Raw genomic sequence first — 26,112 nt, 5'->3', positions numbered from 1 at the left:
ACAAAATCTGATTTTACAAAATATGGGGCAAATAAGGGCATCTTTAATGCGATAATCAAAATCAACACGCTTACTTTCAGTAGGAGAATTTGAAACGCTTATTATTCAATGACAAACCAAAATTAGGTTTTGATGGTGGTTTATATATATATATATATATATAAAACATTTGCCCATTGTCCGTAATTCCCCCCTCCCGCCACAAACCCTACAACAATACACACATATACGCCTGCACGCACGCGCGCGCACACACACGCGCGCACGCAAGTACGCAAGCAAAATGCAGCAGCTTCTCTCACCTCTCCTATAAACCTCCCCCACCCCCAACGCTCACTGCTTTAAAAGATTCCCCCCTCTCTCCTTTCTCTGCCAAGGAAGACGGTGGGGGGGACTGTAATGGGGAGGGTCTGTTGTTTGTTGCGGTAGACAAAACATTCCAATAATCCGGTTTCAAAGAGAAGATCACCCACCTTATTTAAACCATAAAACAATTAAGGCCAGACGTCTAGCCGGTTCTGTGGTCCTGTTTTGTTCAATTCTATTCAATCCACCCAGCATTGAGACAAACAGAGTTGTAAAACTGGCATTTTTGGGCTGCGGAAATGTACCTATGGGTTGCTTTCAAAGCTGCTGTATCCTGTCCTTTTTGTGTCGATTACAAAAGAGTCTTTTCTAAGCTAAAGATGAGAGGACTTTCCTTCTTACGCACACAGCCCTTTCCAGTATGTATATATTACACGTGTATATGACTAAGTCCGGAGTAGGCTACATTGCAGTATTTTTAAAATATATTTGAAGAAATCACAAGAAAGGTATATCTGCACGAAAGAGGCGGTGTTGGTGGGATCTTGTCTTTGTTTTAACAATAATGAGTCAACCACGCCTGGCAGGGTTGAACTGGAAGGTTGGATGGAGATTGAAAAACAATTCAACGAGTTGATCTCCTCCACTATGCAAAGGACCTTAAGACTGCAGTCCTATCTACGTTTACTTGAGAGCAAGCGGCATTGAATTCGCTGGAGTTTACTTTTGAGTAAAGGTGGCTAGAGCCAGACTCTGTCTCTCAAATGTGTGTGTGCGCGCTCGCACATAGTTTTTTGGGTAGAAGACTTGCGCATGAACTGTAACTGTATTCTCGCATTAGAACATGCACACGCAAAGAAAATAAGAAAGAAACAGAGAAGAGAAAGGGGGAGGGGAGGGGGAAAGAGAACAACAGACTTATGGAGACAAAGGAAGCATAACTTACATTCTTTTCGTCCCCATTAGCTCCAATGGGAGTTCAGTCCTGCTGAAGACTGTCGGGTAGAGATAGGGGGGAGAGAGAGAGAGAGAGAGAGAGAGAGAGAGAGAGAGAGGTGAAAGCGACTGCATCTTTAGTCATCTTGAAAATGAGGTCTGGTGGAATTGGAGGGTTCTATAAGCATGGTAAACTAGCAAAGTTAAGAAATCGGCCTCACAGTGGACCGCAAATCTGTCACTGAGGTGGTGGTAATGAATGAAAGAAAGAAAGAAAGAAAGAAAGAAAGAAAGAAAGATTATGGAAATGGTTTTCCTTTCTATTCCCCCTAAGTTTCGCCACACACATCCCCCCACAAGTCTATTATTGTTATTGTTATTAGTATTGATTAAAAAGTGTGGAAATAATACGTGGCCGTCATTGGGTAGTAGGTTTGTTTTGAAAACGTTGTTCCAGCTCCTCCTCAATGTCTATTTCCCCCCCCGGTTGTATCTTGACGACTGGAAGAAGATTAGCGGAGGAAGGCGAAAATTTCCTCCTAGGTTTTGTGAAGGCGGATAGTGAGTGTCCTCCGTCCGTCACCCTCCCCCCGAAGCCTACACTACACCACCGCCGCCGCTACACAAAAAAAGAAGTTCCTATATAAAGCCACAAACGAGCACTAACGAAACGAAAAGGCAAGAAGGTTGAGAAAGAAACGTTTTATGACATAAGCAGGGATAATGGCTTCCAGGTTTTAAATTGTTATGTATGCATGTATTTATTTATTTATTTACCGATAAGGTTGGATCCGGCTGGACTAACCACAAGCGAAGTCACGATTACCCCACGATCTGTTTATCATTAGAAAGATTAAAACGGTCCTCGGCTCATTCTATTAAACAAAGAGAGCCCGTAACAAGTTGTTATGCTGAGTCTTCTCCTGGCTCCTCATTTTTTATCCCTTGGCCTTTCATTTAACCAGCCTGGGAAAGGACCTTCGGAAAACATCCATTTGCAAGAAAGGCTACAATGGACTATTAAAGGGAGAGAGAGGGGGAGAGAGAGAGAGAGAAAGAGAGACCCTCTCCACCCACCTCGTGTCACTTAACAGGTTCCTACGAAGTGCAAACATCTGATTTTGAACACTCTTAGACTTGCTTTCTGCCAGCCTGAGGAAATGAAGGAAAACGCTATGTCCAGAAAGTGGCTTCTTTACAGAGGAGTGGAGGGAAAATCTACCAGCCCTCAACTCCACTTCCTTAGACTTTTTTTTAAAGAACTTTAACAACAACAAAAATGTTTAGCTGATTATCATCCCCTTATTTCCATCCTTTCCCTTTCTCATTAATACAAACAAACCATTGATGGTTGTAATTGTCTTGATACATTGCACTAGAGAGTAATTAGATGGCTGCCCCCGCCCCCGCAAGCAACGCAGTAACAAGTTTTTGGCACTTCATTGATAATCCCAAAGAGTTCCAATAGAGTTGTCTCAGATAGATAACAAAGGTAAGGATGTTGCTGGGATCAAAAGCTGCTTACCACACATATTTAATCTTGTACGTATACTTTGATTGCCCGAGGTCATAAATTATTACAATTAATTACCCTAGATTAAAACGTGTAGTACACTCTCACCCTTACCCAAACGTCTCATTTTATGAGTCTACCACTATACAGACATACAGATATAGATATATGGGATGGGGGAGAGAGAGAAAGGGAAAGGGAGAGAGCAAGCAAGCAAGCAAGAAAATGTAAATGTGAGCGGAAGTCCTATTATTTTTCTGTCCTATCCGACTTCCTGAAAGAGGGCATTCTTCCAATAGTTTTTTTCCAACAGACTATCAGTGTTGATTTCATGGGCGTATCTTCCGGGTTTATATCTTTAAGAGTGCAAGGAGAGGTTTCCTTCCCCGTTTGCAGCTTGTAGGGGGTTACAAGGGAAAATAATAATAATAATAATAATAATAATAATAATAATAATAAAGACACCTCTGTTTTTTCCTCTTTTTTGTGATGTTAGGTATATATTTACAGCTCTACTTTAACAAAACATAACAGCATTACAGAACGGTTCTGTGACAATCATAGAAGACACAAATAAGTACACCAGAAACGTTCGACACGATGACAGAAACATTGTTTGAGCGATCAACCCTCTTTTTCTTTCTTCTTCCTTTCCCCCGTCTTTTCTTTCCTTTTGTACAAAATATGCAGCCACGACGACATGAAATAATAATAATAAAAAAACTGGATAAATTTAACTTACGAAATAAAATACTAAAAATAAATTCAAGTACTTTGTTGTTTTCTGAAAAGAAAAGAAAATGTTTATTTTTAGTCTCAATTTTTATTTTTTTTAAAAATTTTTGTGGGTTGTTTTTTTTAAGAAAAGCACTCTTTATGTCTTTTGCGTCCAAGAACGGTTGCTGTGTTTAACTAATTCTAAACACTCATCAGTACACGGTAAAAAAGTCAGAAACACTTCGAACCCCAAGGAAGAGCCAGCGCCTCGACTTCTCCATTGACTGGAGAGACTCTGCCAATTTCACTGCTGCTGGTCTTTAGTATCGGTTTTCTCTTTGTTCATTTTCTTCATTTTCATTCGCCTGTTCTGAAACCAGATTTTGACTTGGCGCTCCGTGAGATTAAGAACTCTCGCCACTTCATAACGACGGTCCCGTGTTAGGTACATATTAAACAAAAACTCCTTTTCTAATTCCAGCGTTTGATACTTCGTGTAGGGACATCTTTTCTTTCTTGTAGAACGTGCATGAATCCAGTTTGCCACTGGGTTGTCTAGGGGAAAAAAAGAGTTGAGCAATTTATATATTTAATATATGCTATATTGTGTGTGTATATGTGTATGTATGGAGATTTTTGTATCTATCATTAGCTTTGGTTGTGGAATCCCCAAATCCAGACTCAGCCAATTCTTCTTCTTCAGTGTTGTTGTTTTGTGTGTGTGTGTGTGTTTCAAAAGTCCCCTCTCTTTGGCAACATGATCTGATCAAATCTGAAGTGACCTTCAAGATAGTTTAAGGTTGTGTGTAATTCTTTTATAGAAAGTGAAGGTGCAGTGCACATCGATGCCGAAGGCAATGAGACATTTCTCAATTAATCCTGCTAGAGCTGCTTTGCACCCTAATTCCAACTATTTTCATTTAAGTGATCATTGTCTCCAGCAAGGGGCAGTTTCAAAACAAAACTGGAGCAAAGAGTTGAATAATAATAACAATATACTCCTGCACATGAACACTAGTAGGAGTAATCCAAGAACACAGTCATAAAGAGTCAAAATTCACACCACTTCACAGGCCCATAAACTCTGTTTACAACCGTGACTCTCCAGTCCCCTCTCTATAACCTTCCCGCTGATGGAATGGCTGGCATTTTTTTTAAAAAAAAAATCTTGAGAATGCCCCAGGACAAGCCTACTGACTCCAAGAAAACATTTCCCCCTCTCAGTTCCAAATCACCTTCTTCTGCACTAAGCAGCCTTATAATGTTGTTAGAGGGAAACCATAATTTAGGCAAATTATTCTTGTGGAGATTTGAAGTCGATAAATATGTTCCTGATTCAAGGCTACTTAAACAAATTCCTTTTCTGCCTTCTCTCTCTGTGTCTGTGAGAGAGCATATACTTCTGCCTATGTATATATATGACACAAATGCACATAAGCTATCAGGACTATATCAGCATTTGATCAGATTGTTAGGCCTGGAGAGTTTGTAAACACCTGGCATGGGAATGAGATTGTGCGCGTATGCATGTGAGTGTCTCTATATATACGGACACAAAAATGCACACACACACGCACAGACATCCTGCATTTACACACAAGTGGGTATCATTTCTTGGCATGATGGTGGCTGGAGATCCATATATTTTGCTTGCTGTGCCTTCACTCCTCATTGCCCAGAAACAATCACCCACCCTTAAATGGCATATGGCCACTAGGAAGTGAAGATTTTACTGTGCAGAAGAATTATTACTTTTTAAACTAGAGGTGCAGAAATCCTTGGGATGCTCTAGATCTGCTGCTTTGCCAGTGTTCAAGGGCATTTCTTCTCTACTCCTTCTTCTAATAAGTTGAACTGTAGAATACTTTTTTCAAAATCTATATGGTTCACTGCTGTATCTAAAGACCCCCATTCCCCATCTGCTAAACTCTAGCGGTTATTTATATTTTCATAGGCTAGTTATTTAGCTTTTGATAATCTACACTCATTTTCTCCGTTTTTTTTACCACCCAGAACATGCTTTTTTGCCTTGATGCAAACATTTTATGAATCATGCCTTGAGTGTACCCTCCCCAAATAAATAAATAAACATACATACATATCAATATTATTTTCCCTCCCACACATGCCCGAATTGTTGTATTAGCCAAGCTTGTTCCTCGAAAAGGAAGAACGACTGAGGGCAAGGAAGGGAGGTCATGGGAGGCTATGAATATTTTATCCAACAAGTGTATTCTCCAAGGTGAGGAAACAAAATAATAACGATAATACTCACAGTCATTCTCATACTAATATCATCTCCCCCCATCCCCTTTCCTCCCGCCCTTCTTCCCTTAACCAAACCAACTGCAAGCTCTTCCCATGATCTACTAAGTCAGGTTTTTAAGCCTGTCCAGTTGGAGTTTCAAGGCATGGACGCCAAGAATTCTAAACAGCAAGGTAATTTCTTTTTATTGAGTACTGTGTAGGAGGCTGTAATGCCTTCCCGGTTGTAAAGAAGAATGACTTCGACTTACTAGGGTCCAATTCGGTCTTTTCTTCTTTGTGTTTGTTGGAAGCGATGGCCTCAGATTCCGGGGAGGGAATAGTCTGCGGGGTTCTGTCCCTGAGATCTCCCGGGGATCCGTACATATAATCCGGATAACTACGTCCATCCACCGGTCCGCAGTCCCTGCGGCCGTGGAAGGCGTCGGGTTTAAGCCCGTAGTGCCGGCTGCTGGTTGGAAAACCTGGGAAAGAGACCGCGCCGGAGATAGGCTCCAGCCAAGTGCGCATATATCGGGTGTCAGCTCCAATGTGAGGCTGGTGGGTGTACGGGTGGTAGACCACGGACGACTGGGAATGCACGGGAGCCCACGAAGTAGTAAAAACGGCCGGTTTGGGGGCAAAGCTGCAGGATGGAAAATCTGCACACTCCGGTACTAATCCTGAAGGTCTGGCTGCTGCAGGGTGAGAGCCAGTAGCTGGGAACCTTGATGCCAACAGTTCTTCGCTTTCATGACTAATCAAGGAATCTACATAATAGTTGCTTATGGGACCAGAAGCCGACATTGTTCCCCCCTCTTTTACATTCATAAGATTATTGTATGAACTGTATGTGTACTTTTTATCTTCTCATAGAACAATCAGGGCAGGTAATTATTTTTTCAGCCTTTCCTAGTTTGTCATTGGCTCCCAGCTCTCACGTGATTGTATTTACCCAAAAATACAGTGTAGATCAATCCGCTGGTCTTTTTTTTCCCCTTTCCCCTTCCCCTCTTACTATTTTTTTTTTAAAAAATAGCGCCTATGCGACTTGGGTTTTCATAAAACTCTTGAAATAATGTCGTTATTAGCAGCAGTTGGTTCTTACGTGCCATGAGCTGAAAGGCGACTCGTTCGTTCGCTGGCTGGCTCGCTCTGCGACTTGGCTTTTCCATAGCCTTGCTATTAATGAGTGGGCAAGGTATCTGGTGTAGCAAGGTATCACAGGAACTATTTCTTGACGCAATTTGTCTCTGTCTGGTCTCTTTGCTTCTACAGCTTGTATTCTATAATGGATACATTACATGGAATATCTTTCAAGGGGGAGGGGGTCGGTTCAAGGTCCCAGAGAGTTGCACTGCTGGCTCGCCCCCTCTTCAGCGCCAGCCCATGAATGGCTATGAGCAGCTTGTGTGTGTGTGTGTACGTGCTCTTTCCCCCCTCTTTTTCCCTATTACAGAACCTTTTGTCATTTCTACTGCGATGCATATTCGTCAGCTTATTTAGCAGCAAGAAATCTTGGGGTCGTGTACTCTGTCTTTACATCTATACAGATATAAATAGACATATAAATATAGATATTTCTATATGCATGTATATGTATGTGCCTAAATGTACATGTATATAATTTGTGTGTGCGCGTGCGTGCGTACGATAACTATCTTCTGGGAGGGAGAGGGTGACCTTGTAAAACATGAGTGGAAAATAATAACAACAAAAAAGTGTCTCTCATCTTTGTGCTCTCTGAGAGGCTACATTATTCGGCTAGTCGTGAACGTTTTTTATGTCCTTCAATAAAATTTTTACGAGGATCATTTGATTGTTCATAAATGTGTCATTCATTAAATAAAACTGAATGTGTAAGTTTCAGTTCTAAGGCATAGGTGGGATTGAGGGACCTTTTGCATGTTAAGAGAGCCAGAGTGTAGCTGTTGTTGTTTTAAAGAGTGCTGTACTATATTCTGTTTTCTTGACATCATCATCATCATCATCATCATCATTTAAACAACGTCAGTGAAACTTTTTCTGTTCCAAACCAACTGTGGAACTTCACTGGAAGGTGTGTGTGTGTGTGTGTGTTAATAACAACCTTTGCTTGGTAGAGTAAGATGGTAGGTAAATAGCTTGTACCCTTCGAGGTCTGGAAGGATGGCTTTGGTCGCTTGCTCTGGGAAGGAAATCTGCAAAAGGATAATTCCCCCCCCAAAATAAACAACAACCCCACAGCAACAACAACAAACAGGCGTTTTTGTGGCGTTGTCAAGGAGGATTCAAGATTTCCTATGTAATAGCAGCAGAGACGGCTTGGAAGTGCGGTAGATTTGCAACAAAAGGAGAGTGAAGGCACAGAAAAGTGTATGCAGGGAAGGTTGTGGAGGTTTTCTCGACAGAGGGGTGGGGAGAGAAAGGCACAGGGCAGAGAAGGAGAGACGGGGGGGGACATGTGCCCCAGAAGGATGCAGTGTCCACCAGTGACATTACCCTCGATATAGAGTGTGCAGGGTTCCCCTACACACACAGGAGCAGGAATGGATTTATTTTTAGGCACCTTGCTTGGGAAAACGGAGGTTGGCGGGTGGGAGAGAAGGACACAGTCAAACCCTTGCAGAAATCTCAGTCAGTACTCTCTCTTTCTCCACCCTCCCCCTTTGACAAAAAAAAAAAAGCCTCTGGAAAGAAAGTTGCTTGATGGAACTGATTAAAGATTCCAAACTGCATCTTAATTCAGGAGTTCTTGATCTTTATACACCAACCGCCCTAGTTGGTGTAGAGAAACAGTGTTTCATTCCATAAGGGGTACATTTTAAATAGAAATAGAGATGGATGTGCCTCTGTCTCTTTCTCTCTTTCTGTGTGTGTGTGCCCAAGAAATACAAATTTCAAACAGTCTTGCTGTGAAACCTGAACCAGACATCTCCTGCCTACTATTCTCACACCGTTTTCACTTTCTTGAAGAGAAATAGTCCTGTAGGAGCATAGTATGTCCTTTGGCTTTTCTTGACTTCATTTTATCTGTCAATCAAAAGTCTCCAGTGACTTCATTTTTTCCCTTAACGTTCGAAGAAAAGCTAATACCTAGCCTTGCTCTAACCCTTTCTGGAGGCTTCCTCTATGCAGAAATTAAAGGGATGGGGGGGAGAATGCAGAGAAATGTGCTGAGGAGATGAAACGTTCGCTTGAGTTGTACGGAAAATATAATTTTATTTATAGAAATAAATCTTGCAACGGAATGGTAGTTGCTTAGACATACTGGATGGGCGAGGAAATCTCTCTCTCGCTGTTTCTCTCTCTCTCTCTCTCTCTCTCTCTCTCTCACACACACACACACACACACACACACACACACACACACACACACACACATATATACGCACCAGCACAAATATACACTATTCGGAGGACAGACAGAAAAGCATAGGAAAAAAAGAGCAGTGTTGTTTTTACAGAGACAGACGATCTAACTTGTGAATATACACCAAGAATCGTGGATTATAAAAGAGAAGGTGGTGAAAACGTAAACACCACTGCTGACCTTAATCCTTCAATGCAAGTAAGCAAGTTCATTAAAATATTCGTGAATGAAACCTAACAACTGAGGATGCCTTTCTTTACAAGGAAGCCTTCGATCCTTTTGGTTTTTTAAAATCAGTCCCCCCTCCCTCCAGTGCTGCAGGTTGTTCATAGCCAATGATTCTCTGGGGCTGGTGGTGCAAAGGTTTCCTCGTTCAAGGAGTCCTATGCCTGGGAGTCGAACAATTCTGGAATTAGAGAGAAGGGAGCAGTTTGTCTACAGATAAAATGAAGAGATGCCTTTAACATAGACGGAGCAGAGCAGTTTTTAATTACATTTATAACCTCAGGACATCACATGAGACCCTGTGAAATAGACTTTGTTTGCATACTTTTACGCCCATGGTTCTGTCTAAATAGGCAAACTTAGGCTGACCTTTGTGGCGAAGAAATGACCATTCTGAAATATTTCTCATTTTGGAGATGTAATTCCAGTTGGAGAGGTTGATAATATGGGCATTCAACGTAGACCGTCACCTAGAAGGTGAAAAGGCTACGTTTCTCCACGTTCTACCAAGTGTCTCCTTCTCAGCTATAGACGAGTGTCTTTCTCTCAAAATCGTGTTACTCTGATAGAAGACAAACAGTCCTGCAGTAACGTGGCCCGTCCCGGCTTCTTCTGTCTCCTTTATGCCGAAAAAAAACTAAATATGAAAAGAGGATTGTGTGTGTGTGTGTGTATGTGTGTGGAAAAGTTGCATTTATATATGCAGTGTGTGTGTGTGTGTGTGTGTATCCCAAGTCGATATCTGTGAAGTGTATGAAAAAGGGAGGGGGGGAGAAGAGATTCCGACTGGGGATTTTATTGCTCCTCTGTATGGTCCTGACCAAAAAAAAAAAATCTTCTAGGGTACCTCCGCCATTTTTTTATGGTATGGAAGGAAAGGTTATATAAGGGAACTTAAAGAACACCCGCTTAAGGCACACACCCTCTCCTCCTCTCTCTGAACCTCTCTGCCTCCAACTGATCTGCACATAATCGGATCATTGGAATCCTGCGATTCCCATCTCGCTTTTAAGGCTTCTGTAAAGAGAATCCTGCCATCAATGGATGACTGTCTGCCTAAAACCCTTGCTGGCCCTGTTGAAATCGTTTCCTTTCCTACCATCCCATTAGACCCCTCCAGCAGAAGCAGAAGCTGCCTCGGAGTGCTCTCTTCATAACTTCACGCATCCCTTTCTCTTATACCGACTCCTGGCTGAGGGGGATCCAAGACTGCAACCCCGTCCCACCCCGCTCCCAGCGACGCACACGGATAGGGCGACTCCTGCGTGAGCAGATGCTGGATTCGCACCAGGAAGCTGTGCAGAAGTCGGGAAAGAGAGGACGGCGTAGCTCTTTATAAATAGTTCCCTGTGTGTCGCAGGCTATTCCGAGGACGAAAGTCGCAGACCGGTTTGGAACAACAAGCTTCCAGAGAGGGCCCTGGAATTCACAGACCAACACACGCCACCCTTGACACGCAGACCAGCGGCGTCTCTTAAATCGCATTCCTTCCCTCTGAGTTTCCACTTGGTTCAATAAACACCGTCAAGTTCGGATTAAAAAATCCACTTTCCCCCTCTTCTTGGGAACTCCCGGCGCAGTTTTCGCATCCCTTGCAGGCCCCCATAGCTGTAGGCTGAAGGCGTCGCAGTGTTGACAGCCCTTCATAAGCGAAGGCAAACTAAGCATAAACTCATCCCTTGAAGTTTCCCCATGTGAAGACCCCCTTTTATTCCCCCCCTTCTCTTCCCAAGCTTTTAAGGCTTACGATCCTTTGCCCGCTGGCTGGAAAGGAAGTGGCAGTGTAATCAAAGAGGCTGACTTCCGAGTAGAAGAACTTAGGATCGGATCTGGCCTCAGTTTTGTTCCTCTGCTTTTCAGTTGATCTTTCCTCTCCTGCTGTAATCGCCATCTCCCCTTCATCCCCCAGCCACCTTCTCCTTATATAGAAAATGTTGCCAAGAAACTACCTGATTCCCTTTAACCCTAAATCTTTATGTCCTCTTAACCCAACTGACTCCGGCCGCCCACTACAATCGATTCCCATAGCAATAACAATAATAGTGATAATAATAACAGCAATAATGATAATAATTTAAGCAAAGCTCAGAATTCCTCTTGATTTCTTAAATATATGGGCCAGGGTCGTGTCCCTCCTCCCGCTTACTGATGGGAATTATGTATTTAACTTTATTTCCTATGGGCGTGATCTTTACATTTAACCCAAGGGCAAAGGGTAGGAAGAGGGAAAGACGCAGGCAGCTTAAAATAGACATTCATTTTTAAATTTACTCTAGAGGAGTTCGGACCTGTTTAATGGTCTCCCCCTCCCCCCCCCGCTTGCTTGTTGCTACGAATTTTGTCCGATGTTATGACTTTGGATGCCAGAATCTTTAGTGCTTGGAGGTGGGTGCAGAAGACAATAAATTCCAAAGTGCAATTAAACCTCAGGACCAATTTATTTCACTGGTTTGTGATGTCTCTCCCAAAACAAATCTGAGAAGAAGAAACAAAAATAATACTAATGCACAGAAGCAGGATCTTGGGAGTCAAAAAGAGGCCAGCAACATTTAAACGAGACCTAGTCCCTTGAGCCATATCTCATTTCGCATCTTTGGGGGTAACACACAGACACGGCCAGGAGATTTCCAAACAGAATGAACTGAAAAAGACAGCCAGCCTAGACTCACCAAGCCCAGTGCCTGGAGAAAACAACAACAGTAACAACACCTCAACATATTTCTATAACTCTCCCGCCACGGTTGTCCTCCTGTCTAGCGAGACAGGCTGCAATTATCGTCATCACAAGATAAGGCTACATCCAGGATGCCAGTTGCGTCGTCTGTTTTCAAGCTGCTGTCGAGGAGCTGCAGAGACGGCTAGAAGGGAAGGTGTTAGACGCATTCAGAGAAGGCAGCATTTATAAACAAGGGCAAGTTTCAACTGAAGGAGGACGCATTCCAGCCTGACTCTTTAGCCCCGCGTGCAAGCTCCTCCGCTAGGCCTCGGTTAATTATACCTGCCTTCCGCATGTCAGGCTCCCCTAGGGCTCAGTAAAAGGAACTTTCTCTTGAAAAACACACACGCATGCCAGCAAAACACACGCACGCACACAGAGACAACACTCTTCCTTGCACTCGGTGAAACAACTTGGGCCCTGTTTTGGACTTTCGAGGAACTATTTAAACGAGATAGTAATTATGTGAGAGAATATGGGGTGGGGAAAAGCAAAACAAAATACCTCGGACAGAGTCCTTTGCATTTCTCTCCCCCCCCCTCCCAATTGACCACCAGGTTGCTGAGATTAAATATTATTTATGCACTCAAAGATATCAGTGAAAAAGTCCAAAGCTCCTGGTAGATCGCCAGTTCGAAACCACATACAGACCAATATTCTAACATGGAGGACTAAATTATCTTTACCAAACTATTGGCTCCTCAGAAACAGGCATCTTCTTATTCATTACCCTTTGTATGTATGTATGTATATGTGTACACACAGGCATACCTATACACACATACATAGACAGCATATATGTGCACATACTTAAATATAAACATACATCCCACGTGTGTGTGAGTGTACAAATGTAACTCAGCACAGGTTATGGGCACTTCAAATAATTCAAATCAATGGGCGTATGTGGAAATGCTGGATTGTGGCCAATTAATGTGTGTACACACACACACACACACACACAGAGTATGTGTGTATCCGTGACTCCCTCTGAACACCTTCAAAACTCTGGGAAACTAAACGATAAAACAGGTCTATTCACAAAGGGAGAAGCCTTTTGAAGTTACACCTGCTGTGAAACGCAGAATTACAGCAACATACACAAGAAAAATGAAGCGACACTGGTAGCACACTGGAATGCTGCTAATATTTTATACGCATAACAACAGAAAGACAAGCACGTTTTAGTAAAGTGAGCAAAACAATATTTTGTCAAGGGAGAGATGTACACCAAACAGCACGAGATCCTTATAATTACACATGCTCTCGCATCAGAGATAAAGGAACTCGCTGCAATAATGTTTAAGCCTGTAAATTCTCTGCTTTCATCCAGATCTAATAGTATCGTTTAAAGGAGAAAAAACGCAGTAGGGGAGGATTTAACTTTTATTACATTTCTTGACTTGGGTCGATTAAACATATATTACGTTAGACTTCCTTCTATACATTGGGGTGGTGGTTAAATTAAACTTCATAACTGCATGGTAGGCTTTTTTCTCCCTCATCCCCTTTCTTCATGCTGTTATAAAATAAAAAGGGGGTGACCTGAGAATTGTTAATATGGAGAAGCAGAAACTTTTCTATACCTAATGAATAGTGAGATCAATTAATTACCCCAGGACTATTGTGTATAATTATGGTATCTGTGATCAGCCATTTATCTGTTGAAATTCTAATTTACAGTAACAAAGCGCAAAGGACAACTCTTTGCTTATCCATTACTTTTGCTTATTAAAACTTCTAATGCTTGGAGGGAATGCATGTGAGTATTCAACCTTAGGAAGATACCGAAAATAGCCGCTGTCCATACACTGATTACTTTGAGCCAAAGGCAGGACCGTTAGTATGCTTTTAAAAAGGCGCATATCTAAAATAATAAACCAAGAAAAACATATTTATAAAAGCCCACAGCCTAAAGCCAGCTTGTTTATGATTTCCTATGCAAGTTCTTTTGACAGACCACGTTTATCTCTGAAAACTGAATGAGCTTAAGTCCAAGGAGCATCAAATCTTCTCAATTCTGCGGTGGAAAGTTTGTTAAGGAGCTTGAAGCTTCCAAATTAAAGGGAGGTATAAGAAAACACAACAAAAGCAACAGCATTCCAACAATTTTGCACTGAAAGATGCGGGGAGGGGGGAATGCCCTCCTTTGAAAATAAATGTTTCCCATTTGAAACTGAATTTGGGTGTGTGGGGGGGACAGTCATATCGTCTGCCATCTTGGCTCTCTAGCAAGACAATACTGGTCTTCATAACCCTTCTTTATTACAAGTTTAGGAAAATGTTCTGTTATGACTGTAAAGTCAGCCTGTCATAGAACAGTCCTTTCTTTCCTTCTGAAAGATAACACAAAATAGGATGACCTCTTGTTCCTATATCAGGATGCCACCTTCGCACTGCATGGGAGTGGGATGGTGGCTCTGGTCTTCTCCCTTAATTCTTCGAGGGTAACCCTGAACCTCACACAGAAGAATAAAATGGGAGGATCTCAACTCAACATTTATTTTCTCCATAGATAAACAAAACAAAACAGCACCTTTATCTTGAAACTGTCACCCTCACATTGCTGATCTCAAATCAACATTTATGTTCTCCATATAGACAAATAAACAACCACCACCCCTTTTACTTGAAATTTTGATCCTCACATTGCTGGTCCCCCCCTTTCCAACCCCCATCTTTTTTAATTCACCCTTATTCTCTTCCACCCAATATCAACATCATCAACAATAATCTCCGCAACAACTTGTTCATCATATAACTGAGCAGAGTCATTCCTTTTTCTTTTAGTCAACATTTACTTAGCTTTCATAGATCTTCCACAGTGGGGTAAAAAGCAGATTATATTCCAGCCTGTGTTCAGAAAGCTACAGTGTGACTCGAGCTCCTAAGTGACAGCCCACCCTGGATTTTAGCATGTAAAATGGCTATTAATTTTAAACCTGAGCTGTTTGGATTCTTAAGGGGACACAGCCAGCCTTGACTCCCGGTTTACTGCTTTGTTCTTCAGTGCACCTTCAAGGAACATAATAAGCTATAACTTATCTGATTTAATACTTAGAGTACTGGCCAGAATATGGCAACAGCAGATTGCCACAGAAGTTACTAGGCTGTAATTTTACCCTTCCAATCACCATCAACGTTCTGGTTTATTGAGCACATACAGAAGACAGACAGACAGAGATGGTGCATCTCGAAAACTCGCGGTTGACACTCGGACAACTATTGTGGCCTTAACTTGAGCTAACTCAATAATTTGATGAGGCATTCTCACGGAGGGAACCCCTTTGTCTGCCTCCAGAGCACCGTCGGCCAGAAACAATAGCAGCAAACAAAAATCATTTAAGCCCATAAGTAGATATATGTGATTGAGCTGAGGTGGGAGTGGAGCGGGGGACTCTTGGGGACGATGGAGGGGGCTATCGTGTTTAGCGAACCTGCTTCCTTCTACCCAGTCATGACCCCGCTTTTTAACTCTCCCCGCCTCCCCTCTTTCTGTTTTGGGGAAAAAACATTTACAACGTTTTGCTAATTTCGCTTCGTACCCTGCGTTAAAAAGAACCCCAAAACTCTGTTCCTCAGCTCTGGTCTCGCAGCTTGTGAGTAACGGAGAAAAGAAAAGGGGGAGAAAGGGAGGAAGAAGAAGAAGAAGAGGGGGGGAGGGGGGAGGAAGGTTGCCCTTGATGAAGACTAACTGACGTAATTAAGGCAGTTTCTTGTTGCCGAGTTAAAAGCCAACCCCAACAACATGAAACTACCTAAACCACGGATCAGCTGCATGAAAGGGCGGAAGATCCACACTCATTTCTGTCAGAAAGGAGGGAAGACAAAAAGGGGGGGAGGGAGGGGGAGGGAGGGGGAGGGAGGGGGAGGGAGGGGGAGAGAAGAGAGACAAGAAATTCAAGCCTTTTGTGGGCTTTGGTGTCGTGTCACTGCTGCCTCTTCCTAACCAAAAGTCAGAAGCCAAGCAACGCCAGAGCCAAGCCATCATCCCCAAGAAAGCATTCTTCAAATTAAGGCAACATCTTTAATCTCTTCATTAAGACCCCCCTTTTCCTCCTCCCCCTCTTCCTCCCTTCTAATAGAATCTGCAGTCAACTCTCCCTCTAGCAGCCTGTGTCTCTGCGGTTGAAACGTTTAACTGAGCTGCTCGGAAATCTTGAATTATAGCACACTCCGCTATCCTTCATTGGCAAAGTGGCTCTCTTCTGACATTATCCATTTTCAATTGCACAGATAACTGATATCGCAGCTCTCCCAAGGAAGAAAAAAAGGGGGGGAAGGAGTGGGAGAAAATCCACAAAGGAAAGGAAGAGAGTAAGCGTGTGTTTGTGTGTCCACAACATTCCAAAATACCACTAAATGTTCCTATCTCCCCCTGTCCTTAGAAGTCCATACCAGCCAAATTCTGAAATCAAAAGGCACCTTAAGTTACAATACCCAACTACAACATGTTTGGGATATCCCTAGTTCTGCCACCAAAAACAGATCCAAGACCTCAGACTCTATGGTGTCTACCTCTAGCAAGAGCCCAACTTCATCACGAGTAAGTTTAAAAAAGAAAACACAGAAAGAAAACGAGGAGGGTGGGGTAGGGTGTTGGTGGTTGTGGGGATCAAAATGGAAATCTATGCACCATCATTCCTCAGCCATGCACATTCTGCTCGAAAATGAGCTGTCACACAGGAATAAGGAAAACTCGAATCAAAAAGACAACTCCGAAGAAACCCAGCCGAACGCCCCATCCGTGGAAAAGCCATGTAGCTTCAAAGTGGAGTTCACATCCATTCTGCCTTTACCTTGAGTATACACAGAAACACAGTATCCACTTGTACCTCAGCCATGCCTCTTAGCCAAAGAAATCGTCTGTCTTACCTTTGCACGTCTTCCACCGTGACATCCCATTTTCGGTTTTTTTGTTGTTGTTGATGATGATGTGTGTGGGTTTTTTTTAAAATAAAACAATGTATTCCTTTTTTAAAAAAAATAGAGTGCTTCTTCCAGAAGAGGCAAAAGGGAGCGTGCCTTGCCTTAAAAAAAAGAAGAAAAAAAGACCCAAAGCCATGAGGAGTCTGCATCCCAAGAATGCTGCTCTGCTTCTGACTTGCTTCCCTCCTCCACAGTCACCTTTAAATGCATCTTTTACTGCTGCAGCACATTATATTTGCAGATCATAAAATCCACCTCCAGCGCTTACCAAGACTGTCCTGACATTATTGTTTTATGACCTTGACTTATTGTGGTCACCTGGATAATATTTAAATCAACGTTATGGTCTCTCACTTATATTAAACCCGCTAGGATACTCTCCTGAAAGCCTTAAAAGGATGAGTCCTGGGGAAAAAATATACTCTACATAGAAAAATAGAAAGGGAGGGGTGGGGATAAACGTGCTTCTTTTGGTGTGGGGGGGTCACTTTGAAAAATACCCAATTCTACACGGTTCTAAGAAATTTATTTGGCTCCATAAAGGAAGATACATGCAAAGGATACCACATACAGAATATGTTTAAATAACAGTCACAAAAGAAAACCCTAGACCCCCCCCCCATTATAACATATCAATACTGCTTTTTTCTTTTCTTTTCTTAAATATAATGGTCGATAGTACCTCCTCCTTGGAAGGAGACTGCATAACTACATGATGTGAGCATGTTCCCACTGCCACTTCCATTACAGACACATATGGAACTCATTTCAGTCATTATTTTTATTATACAATAGGCAGACTACACTAGAATATGAGAAGCGAACTTTGAGATGCACCTAGTACCCTAAACACAAAAAGGCATGGAAATACGTCCTTCAGTCTCTCATTTTCTTTTCTTTGTGCTGCTCGTGAATAACTTAAAACATCTTAGAAGCTGTTTCTTAAGCAACCACCTTACTCTTTATTTTACATAGAAACATTGATGCAATATATATATATATTCTCATGCTTATACCGATGGATGCACCTTCGCTCTACAAACTGTAAATACTCAAATCATAGAACTGCACACCAGCCTGAGGTCTTGATTATTATTTCTCTCTCTCTCTCTCCCTTCCTCTCATAAGCATTGCATTTATACCCAGGACAATAATAATAATAATAAAAAATACTGCACAAGATTTGTAATGATTTCTCCCCTGCCCCTTCCCTTTATTGAGCACTTTCAAGTGAAATTAAAATTGGAAGTCAGTTCGCGAATTCGATTCTCTCTGTTCATTTTCTTGAGTTTCATCCTGCGATTCTGAAACCAGATTTTGACTTGTCTGTCTGTTAGATTAATACTCTTGCTAATCTCCAGGCGGCGCTCACGGGTCAAGTACATATTGAATAAGAATTCTTTCTCCAGTTCCAGCGTCTGATGTTTAGTGTAAGGACATCTTTTCTTTCTTCCGCTCTTTGCTGTCAGCCAATTTCCTGTAGTGTTTTCTGTCTTTATATCCTCTGTTAAAAATAATATTATTATATAAGTATCTGTGGAATAGCAATGAGAGCTTCCTAGGCTTAAGACTGCATTTAAAAACAAAGGAAAAAACCAAAGAGCATCTTCTTTTCGTAATACAAGAATCTCTATACTCCGCTCAAATAAATGTCTTTAGCTCCCTCTTGTTTATTATTTACAAACTTTAGCATTCCAATTAAACACTAACAGAATCCGGTGTCTATTAAAAAGAGGTGCATTAAAGCTTCTATTCACAACATTCACCTGGGGGTCAGATATAGAACGCCAGATCTTAACTTTTGGGCGTTACAGTTATGCATAGTTCACGTAAGGGATACCCTTCGTAACACACAAATGGTGTTGAGATGGTTTGCACTCTTCTCGGGTGTAGTGTTTTTCCACGTGTCAGACATGTCCACAGGATATAATTTTGTGAAATTATTCCTGCAGCTACACCATGCCATGCAGGCTTTTTGGGGGATGGTGGTGGTAAAATTAATACTTGTACTTCAATAATTGCCCAAGTTAGCAGTAGCTTTTACTCCATAAAGCCATACTGGCTCAGACTTCGACTGGAAAAGCATCAGCTTATATTTCAAACGAGGCAGAGCACAAAACATGATTCTGAAAATTACATTTCAGGGAGAAATATTTTGTTTGGCTGTGACTTGTTTTCTTCAGTGGGCTAGTCTCCATTTTCTCCGTCGTTAAGCCTTTGTGAAGTGCATCATTTTATTATCGGCAAAGAAGAGATATTTTCTAAAACACACACACACACAACCCCCCCTAAATCTACACATATTTGTTTCCCAAAATACTGTCCTAACGTTTTCCAAGTAACTCTCCTTCATACAGGCACATGCAATTTTCATAGAGGCAGCCACTGCAGTACACTTCAGACGCACATACATATATACATAAACACCTCGGATTTGAATTTGGACATGCAGGAATGTTGGCAGCAGTAGCCCTCTAACATGTATCCAAGGTATGAGTGTCTGAATGGAGGGAAGGTGTGTTGCAATTATAACATCCTATGGGTCTCTGTGTATGTATGTGTGTGCACGCAAGCATGCGCGTGCACACGCTTGCTAGATTGACACAATCCCTTACTTGGAATTCTGGTCAAAATCGTAGAAGACAAATTTTAAAAAACCTCGCAAACACAAAAAAGCAAATCCATGTTGTGTTTGCTTTCCAATGCATTCACCACCACTGCCACTGAACTCTGTAAAATCCCTTTAAGGCTTTCCCTTTTCCAAAACCTAAAACTCCATTTCCAAATCCTGGCTTGGGCGGGGCTGATGGAACATAAACAGAAATTAAGAGACCGTCTCCAACAAAATAAAAGGTGAATATATTTTTTTTTAAAAAAATAAGACCCATGCCGAAAATGGCAAATATATGAAATATTGTATTCAAGCAAATCATTCCTTTCCTCCCACGGCGAGAAAACAGAAAAGTTTGAAAAAATCTAGGCAGAACATTTGGCAGGCAAATAATCATTGTTTGCATTGAGGATCAAAATGAAAGGACAAAGAATACTCTTTTATTCCACCACTCCTCCTATTCCAAATCAAAACGCCAATCACGTTTATTTATTTTTGCTAATTTGACTCCCATGAAAATAGTACTTCATGTGGCAGAGGAAGCTCCTTTTGCAGATACCTTGGTAGAGGGTTCTCCCCCCCCCATAACCTTGACTTTGCAATTTCTCACTCTCTCGTATATGGCAGTTGAACTGGCGGATTTAAAATAATTTATTCCACCATCAGATTGGATATATATTAAACGAAATGCCATATCAGGCGAGAGGCACAAGAGGGGATGGGATTCCCACTTCCTTTTGTGATACCCAAACAGGCAATATGCGTATGCATATGTATTGATGGGGCATGCATACATTCATACTTACGTATGTACCACAGGTATACATGTATGTTCATATGCATGTGCTTACACAGGCCGGCATAGAACCCAAGAATACATCTCTCTTCTGCTTGTTTTCTGAGTATATTCCCTAATGCTGAGGCTCTGAGAGGATATGAATCTGCACTCCAAAGCCAAACTCATAAAAGGCATTGTTCTTATTTGAAACCGCTCCCAGCCGTATTTTGGTCTACACACATTTTATTCCCTTTTCACAACAGAACGCCTCTTCTTTCTTTCTTTCTTTCTTTCTTTCTTTCTTTCTTTCTTTCTTTCTTTCTTTCTTTCTTTCTTTCTTTCTTTCTTTCTTTCTTTCTTTCTTTCTCCTTAAACACTGAAAGCCCTTCTTTTCCAAATGGATCTGATAAACCATATAGAGCCTCACTTCCAGAATTGTTTAGTTTAAACGCACAAGCAACCTCCAGTGTAAAACCCCTCATCATAGCTGGAAGGCTCTTTTCCTAGAATATCTAAAGTTCAAACAGATGTTCCAAGGACACAAATGTTTTTTTAGGGGGTGGGGGGTCTGCACCAACAAGACTCCTGATGCCGGGAACCGCGGTTATCAATGAGGAATGCAGCAATGATAATGAAACTCAACAATCAAGTCCAGCCTGAAGTGTTTGACAAACCATCTCCACGAGCCCTCCCCCCCCACCTTCAACAAGCAATCCGGACTTCGCAAGTTGAAGAAGAAGAAGAAGAAGAAGGTGTTACCCAGGGAGAAAAGAAAGAGGATAGGAGGAGGGAAGGCATCAACAACAACAAAAAAGCACATTTCTAGCGGAAATAGCCTTTTAGAAATTTCTACAAACCAAAAAGGCATTCGTTCATACTCAAATCATTTCCGAACTTTCCTACAACAGACTTAGGAACTTAGCAAATATAAACACGACGACTTCGCTCGCAAATTCACCATGAACAGATACACCTAACACAATCCGCCCCAAAGGAAGAGATACAAAACACAAGAACAACAAACAACAGCAGTAGCAGCAGCAACAACAACAACAAAAATAGCAACATGAACTTTTAATACTAATGTTTGCGTTTGTATTCATTTGAATACCTAATTCTCAACTCCATTTACTTCGATTATATTATTATTATTATTATTTAGGAAAGGGAGAAGAAAGCTTAAGCAATTTCGAAATGACTGCATTAAAAAAGAGTAGAGAGAAAAGTTACTGCAACTAATGAACCATAATACCAGGATCATTGCTTTCTGATTATTATTATTATTAACAACAACAACAACAACAATTATTCTGATTAGTACTGTGATTTTCAAGTTAGTTGCCTAAGGCCCAGAAGAGTCCCTTTACCTTTTGCTTCGTTGTCAGAATTGTCAGTGCTGGTTTCTGTACATTTATTCAGTTCTTTCTCCGTTTCCGACGGACTTATTTTGGCAGCAGGGAGACTTTTTTCTGTTTTGATTTCGTTGGCGGAGGTGTTCTGAAGATTATCAGGCTTAATGTTTTCAGGGAAGCTGAGTTTAGCTCCTGGCTGTGATAGCGGTGGCTGCTGAGATGGTGGTGGTGGAGGAGGAGGTGGTGGTGGTGGAGGAGGAGGAGGTGGCTGTGGTTGCTCCAGATGCTCACTCCTTTGGCTGAGGCTCGCCCTGGGTTCAAAACTTTCCTCAAACTCGCTTGCGTTGCTGCAGTCTGACGCCTTTTCCATGGAGGAATAACCTTGGCTGGCTCGGTAGTAGCTAGGTACGGGGACTTCATGGTTATTTAGGCACGATTCGGGCATCTGACTGGGGTAGCAGGTCGCCTCAGTGGCGTTTTTAGCTCTTTTGTCAGCATTGTACATACAGCAAGCATTTTCTTCCTTGACATTGGTCGGGAAAGAGCAGGAGGGGAGTTGTCTCGCAACAGGTTGTTCGATTCGATAAGTATTTTTGGGGTCACACCAGGTGTCTAGCTGAGAAAGATAAGATGGATAGGTGTTGAGAGACAGGCTGGCGTTATTCACCTCGTCTCTTTTGGAAAGAGACGGGATAATTCCACAGTTCCTCATCATTCCACAGTTGAAGTCGTTCCCAGACTGCATATACATTCCTTGGTTAGAGGAATAATTCTCCCCTCTGCAGGTACCGGCTAACGAGTCCATCAAAAACGAGTTAGAAGTCACATTGTTGGGACATGACATTTTCAGAGAGGGATTTTAAAGAGGAATACTACAGCCAGGGGCTGACATCTTTTTTTTAGGGAAAAATATCAGCACCATAATTATCCACGCATTGGGTCCCAGCCACGTGACTGCCAGGCCAATGAGGATTGAAAATGGCCTTGATGATTCAGACGCCGGTGACGTCACCGGGGTCAAGTTGTCGAGAGAGGAAAAAACCAGCGTGGAGCAACAGCGACATCTATCAGTTTCTGAAGGGTAGAGAACCCAGGACCTTCACGTTGAACAAAGGAGAGACCTCCTTTTCCTCGAGTTTGTTTACCAATGAACGAACGCGTGTCTGCAGCGGAGTGAGGGGGGGAAATAAACGAGGCGAACGCGTAAATAGAGGCAAAGTCAAATTCAAATTAAAAGGTCAGCAAATAATCAACCTTCATTTCCCCTCTTTCCTTTCATTCTTACCTGTTCTTTCACTCACCTGCCCCCTTTAAAATAAGTCTAATTTTTTGGGGAAAATAATTAATCAGCCCCAACCCCTAAATTAACTTTCTTTCTATCCTTTTCTCTTAGTACCAATTCCTCTTTCTTTTTCATTGTCTCTCCCCACACCAAGAGCTAAAGTTGAAATGCATGAGGATGCTTCCTTCAAAATATCCCCTCCCCCCCTTTCAGAACTACTTTAGTAAATTCATTTTTTAAAAACTCGAAATATTGGATGCAATTCCCTAAAATCGAGGGCGAAAGAATCTTTCAAATTCTCCTTTAGTATTAGTATTGGCATTGTTAGTATTTAAATACGGCCTAGGGTCAGACAACTCTAAAGCAGTGTCGTTAAGTCACTTTGTTAAGTTCAGGAGTTTCCTGGTGAGAAACCAGCTTAATAAAAGTAACTGTGTCATTTTAGATTTTTTAAATTTTTTATTTTATTCAAACGGTGCTTTCTAGTCTTCTGTTATAAAAGTTCTGTCTGTTAGCCTTCCTTCGGAGTACTTTTGAAGATATCTCCCCTCCAAATTCTCAATAAAAGGGGCTCTTTTTTGTAAGCAACAAAAAACTCCAAACCCTCATTCTTGTTTTCATTCCTTTAGAACTCTGCACCAGGTTTGTAAAGAAACTTGAACAAATTGCATCAAAATAAATATATCAATGGGAGAGAACACAGAAGTATTCTGTACTCTAAGCTACAACTCTGGACTTTTTTCCTCTTCAGGAAATGGCTACAATAAAATAAAAATGAAATTTTAAATGATGAGATGTTTTAGGGAAGCTTGATTCAGCAGAAAGGTTGCCTGATCAAACACGATTTTTATCTGATCTTATTTTCATTGATTGCACTCTAAGCAATCCAAGCAATGTGTGTTTATTTCTTCTTAGTTAATTTCCCTACTCTGGACTCATTATTCTTTAGGAGCTTAACTCTCTTTCTCACTCTCTTTTTGAACTTAACGATCACAGAAGAATAACTGGCTTTACAGATATAAAGGTATGTTGAACTAGGTGCTTTCCTTGTGGCTTTTTTCTTTATTAGACGTTTTCTAAACCGGGCTGCAATTAAGATAATTGTTCTTTAGTATGTATTAAATTGACAAAACTGTAACAACCCAACTTCTTTGGGTTTTTTTTTAAAAAAGAATCTGACACTTTCTGACTAAATCCATGAAAAATACTGCTAAACAATGAGAATACCACCACCACCACCACCACTACTTCCATTACTACTAATAATGCCAGCAAGAACAGAATGAGCTAAATGGTAGGAAACTCAAGATCATTACAAAGGCCTGCAAACCTTTAAAGGGTTCATAGTCATTTTCAAGGGGTGGGTGGGAAGTTCTTTTTTTTAAAAGAGTAATCAGTGAGGAAAACTGTGCCAGAAGGTGGGAAACAGAAGCACTGAACTAGATCCATTTCATTTATGTATATATTTTGGGTTTGTTTTTTTTAAAAAAATGCAGTGCTTGCTGCCTAAAGCCATCAGCCCTTTTATAAAAATATTTTCTGCAACATTGTGTGATAATTCCATTGGGCTGTTGTTTTGGGAAGGCGTGCAGGCTGGAGCCCCCACTTTCAACACACCCTCCTCATCTTCAAGGGTGAGAAGTTTTAATATCTTAGGCCAAGGAAGTCTTAAACCACATCATTCTATTTGTCTCAAACCCCCCTCCACACACCCACACACCCCGAAATATAGTGCTCTAAGAGCTTTTCCTGCACTTTAAACGCCGTTTGCTTCCTCTGCAAGGCTATTTGCGACTTTATAGCCTCTATTTGTGTTATCTGCATAGCTCTTTTTAAAACAGTTTGATAGAAATCGTTCAGTTTTATGATATCCAACGAAAATTCCACATAATATTTATAAGCAAAGAATAAAACTTTAGCATGGGAACCAATACTTCCTCATTTATAGGTGATGAAATTAAAGACCAATGCCGTTCGGCATTATATGGCTTTTTTCCCTTTCGTTTTCTCTGCCCCCCTTCTCGTCTTTATTTTTTGCAGATCATGTGGTTAACTCAATAATTTTAGGCTCTGAAGCCCTATACGTTCTCATACGAGCATTTTGGGGGAAGGCGAGACCAACATTTGACCCTATTTCCTGCACTGTCTGAGTGAAAATGAAAATGTATTTTCAAGTCTTTTATATCCTTATTTACGGCTGTGCATTCTTGCTGTGTGTTATATTCTCTCTCTCTCTCTCTCTCTCTCTCTCTCTCTCTCTCTCTCTCTCTCACACACACACACACACACACACACACACACACACACACACACACACACACACACACACAGGGGGGCACGCGCGCGCGCGCCCGAGGAAGCAGAAAGAGGAATTTACAAACCTCATTGTGGTGAAAGTTGTCAAATAATTTGATTTTTGTGCTCTTCACAGATTCATATACCACCAAGGAATTTTCAGCTGATACGATATTGTACCCATATCCCTGAAGACAAGACAGAGGGCGTATAAAGATGCTGAATATAAAATTAAATATTAAAAATGTACACGTGTGTGCACGCACGTGTGTAAAAAAACTGGTGGTGTTGACTGTCATTGCTTTCACTGGTAAATGTGTGTGTGTGTGTGTGTGTGTGTCTTGTGTGTATGTGTGTCTCCGAAGTCATTTATTTATTAAACAGATAGAATAATTCCCAGTGTCTCTTTTGGGCTTTGGCGGTCAAAGTCTTTCCCAAAAGAGAGGGAGGGGGAGAGATGGTCATCGTGGATGGAGGGAAGTGGGTGAGAATCCTTTTCCTCACAAAACGCCTTTGGATATCTAGCGGATCTGACGAGGAAGGAACGCTCGGAAATGTCTCCAGGAGACCGAATATTGTTTAAAGTTAAAAATAATTAGAAGTATGATAAACATGGGTCATTAATGGGAAGAGAAATAAAATCCATCAGCTTAAGTAGAACCCCCGTTGGGAAAAATGCTTTGGTCTAATTGCAGAAAATAAATACCAACAAATGCTATTAAAACTTAGAAAGGAGAAGCCCGTGTGTGGAATAAAGGCCCATAACAGCCTGCTCTGGGTTTTTACGCTCCTTTAGAAATCAGGGTGAAAATAAAATATTCAATACCCCTTATTTTTAAAAGAAGAAGAAGATTTA

At 41.5% G+C, this 26,112-nt stretch overlaps 2 protein-coding genes across 2 annotated transcripts; both read right to left on the bottom strand.

Annotated features, from left to right (window-relative positions):
• Positions 1 to 3,263: 3,263 nt before the first annotated feature.
• HOXC9 (homeobox C9) lies at positions 3,264 to 6,708 on the bottom strand. The gene is made up of 2 exons (XM_061615086.1): positions 5,989 to 6,708; positions 3,264 to 4,027 (listed from the first exon to the last, which is right to left on the bottom strand). The coding sequence occupies exons 1-2, from the start codon at positions 6,545 to 6,547 to the stop codon at positions 3,777 to 3,779; spliced, it is 810 nt and encodes a 269-aa protein (XP_061471070.1). The 5' UTR covers positions 6,548 to 6,708; the 3' UTR covers positions 3,264 to 3,776.
• Positions 6,709 to 17,453: 10,745 nt separating this feature from the next.
• HOXC10 (homeobox C10) lies at positions 17,454 to 22,645 on the bottom strand. The gene is made up of 2 exons (XM_061615085.1): positions 21,695 to 22,645; positions 17,454 to 18,442 (listed from the first exon to the last, which is right to left on the bottom strand). Exons 1-2 carry the CDS (start codon positions 22,521 to 22,523, stop codon positions 18,165 to 18,167), a joined length of 1,107 nt encoding a protein of 368 aa, XP_061471069.1. The 5' UTR covers positions 22,524 to 22,645; the 3' UTR covers positions 17,454 to 18,164.
• Between the last annotated feature and the right edge of the window lie 3,467 nt (positions 22,646 to 26,112).

The sequence above is a fragment of the Rhineura floridana genome, chromosome 3 (assembly GCF_030035675.1).
Source record: "Rhineura floridana isolate rRhiFlo1 chromosome 3, rRhiFlo1.hap2, whole genome shotgun sequence".
NCBI classification, from domain to species: domain Eukaryota; kingdom Metazoa; phylum Chordata; class Lepidosauria; order Squamata; family Rhineuridae; genus Rhineura; species Rhineura floridana.
Note: the sequence above shows the minus strand (reverse complement) of the source record. Positions and strands in the feature narration are given on the sequence as shown.